Here is a 7906-nt window from a genome sequence, read left to right on the forward strand (position 1 = left end):
GTCTGATAGCTATGGCTGGCACTTTTCCAGTACTATGTTGAACAGGAGTGGTGAAAGTGGGCATCCCTGTATTGTTACTGTTCTTAGGGGAAATGGTATTAGTTTTTGCCTTTTGAGTATGATGTTGGCTGTAGGTTTGTCACATAATGCTTTTATTATGTTGAGGTATGACCCCTCTATTCCCACTTTGCTGAGTGTTTTTATCAAAAAAGGGATGTTGGGTTTTGTCAAATGCTTTTTCTGCATCAATTGATATGATCATGTGACTTTTTGTCTTGCAGCCTATTAATGTGCTATATCACATTTTTTGATTTGCAGATATTGTACCAACCTTGCATCTCTGGTAATGCTGGCCTCATAGAAAGAGCTTGAAAGTGTTCCTTCCTCTTGAATTTTTTTGGAATAGTTTGAGGAGGATGGGTGTTAGTTCTTCTTTGAATGTTTGGTAAAACTCCCCTATGAAGCCATCTGGACCAGGGCTTTTGCTTTTTTTTGTTGTTGTTGTTACTGCTTCAATTTCATCAGTAGTTATCAGCCTATTTAGGTTTTCTGAGTCTTCTTTATTGAGTTTTGGAAAATTGTATTTTTCTCGGAATATATCCATTTCATCCAGGTTGTTCAGTTTGTTGGAATAGAGTTGTTCATAGTTGTTGTTGTTTTTTTGTTTTGTTTTTAATGATCCTTTGTATTTCTGTGGGGTCAGTTGTTATTTCACCTCTTTTGTTTCTGATTTTGTTTATTTGGGTCCTCTCTGTTTCTTGGTAATCTGGCTAGAGGTTCATCAATTTTGTTTATCCTGTCAAACAACCAATTCTTGGTTTTACTGATCTTTTATATAGTTTTTTTAGGTCTCTATGACATTTATTTCTGCTCTGATCTTTATCCTTCCTTCTACTTACTCTGGGCTTTTCTTATTGCTTTTTCTAATTCTTTAAGTTGTAGGGTTAGATAACTTATTACCAGTTTTTCTTCTTGTTGTTGTTTTTGTGTGTGTGTTTTAAGGTAGGCCTGTAGTTCTATGAACTTCCCTCTCAAGATTGCTTTCACTGTCTCACAGATTTTGGATTGTTGTGTTTTCATTGTCATTTGTTTCCAGGATGGTTTTTATTTCTTCTTTGATCTCTTTGGTAACCCATTCATTGTTTAATAGCATGCTATTTAGCCTCCATGTGTTTGATTGCTTTCGAGCATTTTTATTGTAGTTGATTTCTAATTTCATACCATTGAGATCTGAGAAGAATGCTTGATATATTTTCATCTCTTGTGTATTTTATTTATTTAAATATATTTTTATTGATTTCAGAGAAGAAGGTAGAAGGAGAGAGAGAGAAACATCAATGATGAGAGAGAACCATTGATCAGCTGCCTCCTGCATGCCCCCTACTGGGGATAGAGCCTGCAACCTGGGCATGTGCCCTTGACCAGAAGGAACCAGAAACCTTTGGGTCTGAAGGCAGACCCTCTATCTAGTAAACCAAACAAGCAGGGCCCTTGTGTATTTTAGATTACAGTACATCTCAATTCCAACTAGCCACCTTCCAAGGGCTCAGTAAGCACATGTGGCTAGTGACCACCATATGGAGCAATGCATTAGTGTATTTACTAATCCTAAAGTTAAAAGCCCAACTCAGAATCACCTGTCCCTTGGTTTCAGAGGACACGCAAGAAATAATAATGGCAGAGTTCTTGAGTATTTACTTTGTGACATAGGAAGGCAGGATGCCCTCCACTTTTGACAGAGCAAGAGAACTTTCCCTCCGTGCCCCACCGCGCCCCCTCCCCCCCATCCCGGCGTCCTAATCAGGGTCTAGCAGTGGTTCTCAACCTTCTGGCCCTTTAAATACAGTTCCTCATGTTGTGACCCAACCATAAAATTATTTTCGTTGCTACTTCCTAACTGTAATGTTGTTACTGTTATGAATCGTAATGTAAATATCTGATATGCAGGATGGTCTTAGGCGACCCCTGTGAAAGGGTCGTTGGACCGCCAAAGGGGTCGCGACCCACAGGTTGAGAACCGCTGTCAGAGTAGACGCGCACAGGAGCTGGCGCCGGTCACCTGCAAGCTGAAGAGATTACAGCGGAAGAGAACCCCACTGGTCCTCCTGCTCCTCCTCCTCTTCCTCTTCCTCCTCCTCCTCCGGCTTCTCCCCGGCCACCGACTCTGACTCCTCGAACTGGTGCTTAGAGGCGCCACCATTCCAAGGAAGGCCACAGCAGCTTAAATTCGCCCGGGACAGGTCTCCTGACGCGACTCACGAACGCGAGGGGGCGCCGCTTTCCGTCGCCAGGACTCGGCTTTCGGGCGCTCGCGCGCCGAGCTCATCATAGAGACGCCAGCGGAGACTTCCGCTTCCGTCCGCCCAGGGGCGTCGCCGCGGTCGGTGAGTTGGCGCGCTGTCCCTTCCCCCGGAGCCCGCCTCCCTCCGGTTGCGCAAACTCTCCCCTTTAGCGGAAAACGTATTCCTCTCGCCCACCCGGCGCAAACGCAGTGCTGGACCCGCAGCCGTAGGACAAAGAGTCACGTCCAGATCCGGAGTCATGGAGGCGACCCATCAGGGCTTGGCGGCCACTGGGATCCCCGCGCCGCCGCGGGAGAAAGAGGAAGGAGCCGGCCCGAGCTCAGGCCCGGAGCGTAACTCTGCGGGCTCCTCGTCGATTCCTGAGGTTCCACCGCCTGAACCCTCCAACGCCAACGCTGTTCCCGAAGCGATCCCTCCGCCCGTGACTGCCTCCGCGGGGCCCGCACCCCTGGGGCCCGCGCCGCTTGCTGAAGCCGTTCCGCGCTCCTCCCCAGGGCCTGGCGGCTCCCGGGCCGGTCCGGAGACGTTCCGCCAGCGTTTCCGACAGTTTCGCTACCGAGACGCAGCGGGCCCGCGAGAGGCGTTTCGGCAGCTGCGGGAGCTCTCTCGCCAGTGGCTGCGACCCGACATCCGCACGAAGGAGCAGATCGTGGAGATGCTGGTGCAAGAGCAGCTGCTCGCCATCATGCCCGAGGCGGCGCGGGCCAGGCGGCTTCACCGCCGCACCGATGTTCGCCTCACCGGCTGAGCGGCGGGCGGCCTGGTCCCGGCGCTCTCTGGACTGGAGCCTCGCTCCCCACTCCACGTTAATGAAAACGAGCTTTGGCAGCTCTTGTGGTCTGATGTAGCCCTTTTCGTTCTTTACTGGGTTTATTTTCCCGAGTGTATTTCCAACCTTCTTTCTGGTTAGTGGGAGCCCATGAGAATAAAGCCTTTGTTTCCTACTCACTTGGCTTACGTTGGGTTTTGTTGGATCCTTACGTGTTGGCTAGGCCTAGGCATTCGCCACATCTGGGCTATTTTTCTCTTGCACGCTTCCCAGGACCCTACTTGGGTGTCCTTTGTTTTGCTGGCGTCTGTAATTAGGGTTCCATATTCGCCCCTCTCACTAGCTAGAATGTAAGCTTGTTTTCCTACCTGAGAAAATAGTGACACATCTCGCCATATAGGTTGGTACTTTTGTGACATCAGGCAAATAACTGACTCTGTTAAATGATTGTTTACCCGACTACCTCTAAACCAGCACTGCCGCTAATAGCCTGCCTGGGCACAGATTCCCAAAAGGCCTAAACCATTGGGCTGTTTTAATAGGTTTCAGAGCAGTTCCTTAGAGAGATAGACTAGTTCTTGCTAGCTCTGGTTTATGCCTCCAGGTTCACCGTCTTTGCCAAATTTTAGGCTTCTAGAAAGATTTAAGCAGAACTGGTGTGAACTAATTGATTATATTGCTAGAGCTAGGCAATTTTTTTTAATGTATTGACTTTGTTATTACACTTATTTATGGATTCATTGGTTGATTCTTCTATGTGCCCGGACCAGGGAATCGAACATGCAACCTTGGCTTATCAGGCAGATGGCTCTAACCAACTGAGCTGCCCTGCCAGGAGAGCTACCCATTTACATTTCTCCCCAACCACTTCCATTTATTTTTTAAATAAGCATAATTGTTTAGAAAGGTAGGAAGGAGCCCTGACCAGTGTGCCCAAGTAGTTAGAGCATTTTGCTTGCAGACGGCAATGTGTCTCTCACATCAGTGTTTCTCCCTTCCCCTTTCACTCTGAAAAGCAATGGGAAAAATATCCTCAGGTGAGGATTAAGAAAAAAAGAAAGGGAAGAAGGAATATGGAAATAGGGAAGCTCTACTATGAAATCTAAAACCTACTCTGTTCCTTGAGTCTTCAGCCCAACCAGGAAGGAGCTAATTGGGGTCCACAGGCAGTTTGGATTTGTCTCAAAAGTACCCTAAATGCATTGGGGTGCCATCTCATCAGGAAGACCAAACCTGTCTTCCCTGCACTGCTTTCAATAATCAAAATCTAATAAGCCTGCAGTTCACAACACATGAGCTAGAATGGGCTAGAGCAGTGGTTCTCAACCTTGGCTGCACATTAGAATCACCTGGGAATCTTTAAAATCCTGATTTCTGGGCCTCATCCTCCGGAAATTCTGTTTCTTTGTTACTAATGTGGCCCCACCCCATAACAAAGGATTTCCGGAGGATGAGGCCCAGAAATCAGGATTTTAAAAAGATTCCCAGGTGATTCTAATGTGCAGCCAAGGTTGAGAACCACTGAGCTAGAGGCTGGTGTGGGACATTTTATTTTTGAATATTACACACTTAAAATTAATTCAAAAGTATTTTGCATACTTTCTTGGGATTTACGGTCTTGAGCTTATATCCATTTGCCTCCTTGCAGAAAAATCTGTTTAGAATGTAAAAACAGACTTCCTTTAAAAGATTATAGAAAGTTAATGCATATTAGAATAGAGAATTTTATAACTCAATAACTTGACAAACATAGCAACAAAAACCTGTTTTATTTTTTCCAAATACAGATACAGAAGTTTGCATGTTTTGCAAATATTGCTTCAAAGCAACATTTCTATATACAGCGCCTTCTGTTCTAATAGCGCGTAAACATAATGTATCCACAGTGCAACGTTGGCTCATCAAGGGTCCACCTTGCATATACTCTATCACTTGAAACAAAATGATTACTCAAACCAGAACTGTTTGTCAAGGCAATTTTTTAAAAGGTGGATAGTTTTACTCAAGAAAACTTAGGTAGTGTACATATTTCTAAATGGTAACAGTTATATTTGCAAAGAACTGTTTACAGTGCTCCAACTTGGGGTTTATTCAGACTGACCCAGGAATGAGGATGGAGCCCCTGAACATGGCTTTAAATTAGGGAAGCACACTGAGGTTCCCAGAACTTGGAGTCATCCCTGCTTCCCTACAGACAAAAGTCACAATGAATGAAATGGGACTTTTTTCTTTGCAGAGCTTAAACGATAAGCCCAACTAACAGACAAAATTAGGGTAGTTTAATTCCATCTTTGAAAAAGACATGAAATTGTCTTAAAGTTACAGCTCCCTCAAATGTGACACTCAAATTTATTTTAAGGGGGAAAATATCAGTAATCTAATAATACAAGTCGTCATACCTCACAGTTGTGGCTACAGAAAACCATCGTGTTTCTTCTCTTTTCAGATAAGCATCACACAGTTCTTATGAGGCTGTCTGATAAATTATGCAAAACATAGCTGCCATGCACTCTCCTAGAGGGTTTCTTCTGATACCAGAAATGCCAACCTTAGCAACGGGAAACGGCCTCTTTGTAGAGGAATTGTGTCAGCTTCATTACAGATGTCATAGCTACATGTATTCCCTCTGATGGAAAAGCTACAGCAGGTCAACTTCTCCTAAATTCATTTTATATCACATGGTGAACAAATCGCTGGACAGCATTCCCTAAAATAGATCTTGGTACAGAGGCCTTCATGACCACAATGACCTGTGCCTAAAGCCTAATCATCCACAAATCGCTGGAGATACTGTCATTGCTATTGAGATATTGGCTACTTCACGTTTACATAGTAAATATTTGCAGCATATAACATTACAGATTCATAAACCCATAATTAACTTGTGAGTGTTAATGGACAACTGTGCTTTGCTTTTTTTTTTTTTTTTTAGTGATTAAGAAAACTAAACAGTGAAACAGGTCACTCCTCAAAACATGGAACATTTTCTTTAACTTTGTCTAGTAAGGAAAAAACAATATAGCAATTACATGTAGAAACGTAACCTGTGAGAGTAACAAATATTGTCTCAAAAGGTACAAATTGTATCTGGACCATAAGCAGCATAATCACCTTAATTTCACAAAATAATACAAACCGGAAATTTAAAGTGTTAAAGTATATTAAAACAATTTTGAAAATGCCACTATTAAACATATACCCTTCAGGGAAGGAGGGAAGTGGCACATGTAGAATCTAAAGTTTGTTTACAGCAATATAAAATAAGGTAATTCCCCAAACCACATTCTTTGTAACAAATCTTTACAGTGAAAGAGTTCAAAATTTGGGGAAATACTTTTTGGACATTAAATAGAACTGGGAAGCTGTCAATATTAAGAAGTGGGTAGAAAATGCTGTCCTTTGGGTCCCCGACCCTGCCTGTTTCAGTTTGGAATTCCTCCTAGCTTCTTCGAACAGTGAGATTCTAGTTCCTCCACAGGCTGTGTGGGCTCTGCTATAAAAGACATAACCCAGCCAACTCTGGGGTAAAAGCATACAAAACTTGTCCCCGGTACCATGAAGTCATGCACAAGATGTGATGAAAAAAGTGAAGAGTCCGACAGAGAAGGCAGGCAGCCAAGGCCTCTGCTCCTTCCCAATCTCCACAGAATGGTGAAGTCACGACATTCCCATGAAGCTGGAAAAATGAAAATGATACCTGCTGCCTATATCCATGCCAGGCAGAAACCACAGGCTTGGCATGTGCCCCAACCTGACAGAAAAGTCAATTAAATAAGCTGCAAGTTGAATCTACAACAGTTTCCGACGAAACTTTTTTGGCTCTCATTCCATTTATCATCAGTGGCACGATTTCAAGTGAAGTTTGTGCAAAAAGACTCACTTTCCATTCAACGATGTGCACAGAAGGGAATCCCAAGAGTCTGTTGGCTACCTTCTTGGTAGGCTCTGAGATCAGAGTGCCCTGCCCTCTAGCAGCCCAAATGGCCTCTTTGTCCAATGTCCATCACACCCCGTCTGCCCAGATCCCTGAAGTCAGTCGGTGTCACATGCATTCGGCATGCTAGGTTTATTTATTTAAAAAATGCAAAGTTCCTCCTGCAGGCACCCCTGTATTGTGTCCCCATTAGTTCTAGGGTGCCCAGTTTCATGTTGAACAGCAGAGCGAGATCTGCTGCACCTTGCCCAAGTCCGTCAGCAGCTGTTTAATGCAATGCTTGAGCTGTGGAAGCCTGGCCAGGGGTTGCGGGGGCTCCAGTTCCCCAGTATAGTCCAGCCAGCTCTCCAACACTGCAGGCAGAAGAGAGAGAGAAAATCCAATGAGTTCCCAACACTTGATGTGCAAGACTGTCAAGAATTTCAGCACCAATTTCAACACCATATCCCATTTGACCACTCATGGGGGCAGGAAGGGGAGGCCAGTTCAGACATCAACATTAATTCATCAACCTCCCTACAAACTACTACCCCAGGACAAAACTCAAATGCTTTAGAGCAGTGCAGTCCAATAGAACTTTCTGCAACATGGAAATGGTCTATGTTGTTTGATACAGTAGCCACCAGCCATATGTACCTACTGAGCATTTAAAACATGGCTGGTGCAAATGAGAAACTGAATTTAAATTGTATTTCATTTTACCCTGGATTGGTAGCTCAGTTAGTAGAGTATCGTCTTGATATGCCAAGGTTGCCAATTCGATCCCAGGTCAGGGCACAAACAAGAATCAACCAATGGATGCATAAATAAGTGGAATAACAAATTGATATTTCTCTTCTCTCTCCCCCCCCCCCACTTCCTCTCTTTCAAATCAATACATTTTTAAAAAAATATTTTTTA

The 7906-nt window shown here is 44.1% G+C and overlaps 2 protein-coding genes across 4 annotated transcripts in view; one reads left to right on the top strand and one right to left on the bottom strand.

Annotated features, from left to right (window-relative positions):
- Positions 1 to 2333: 2333 nt before the first annotated feature.
- SCAND1 (SCAN domain containing 1) lies at positions 2334 to 3247 on the top strand. The gene has a single exon (XM_006764536.2). It carries the CDS (start codon positions 2542 to 2544, stop codon positions 3049 to 3051), a length of 510 nt encoding a protein of 169 aa, XP_006764599.1. The 5' UTR covers positions 2334 to 2541; the 3' UTR covers positions 3052 to 3247.
- A 1575-nt stretch (positions 3248 to 4822) lies between these two features.
- Positions 4823 to 7906, bottom strand: part of PHF20 (PHD finger protein 20) — a 132472-nt gene continuing 129388 nt past the window's right edge. For all 3 annotated transcript variants that reach the window (XM_006764538.2, XM_006764537.2, XM_015564460.1), the window contains one exon: positions 4823 to 7359. In XM_006764538.2, the coding sequence (XP_006764601.1) occupies positions 7217 to 7359 (143 nt within the window). In that variant the 3' untranslated portion in view covers positions 4823 to 7216. The remainder of the gene's footprint in view (positions 7360 to 7906) is intronic.

Source organism: Myotis davidii, unplaced genomic scaffold (assembly GCF_000327345.1).
Source record: "Myotis davidii unplaced genomic scaffold, ASM32734v1 scaffold38, whole genome shotgun sequence".
NCBI lineage: Eukaryota > Metazoa > Chordata > Mammalia > Chiroptera > Vespertilionidae > Myotis > Myotis davidii.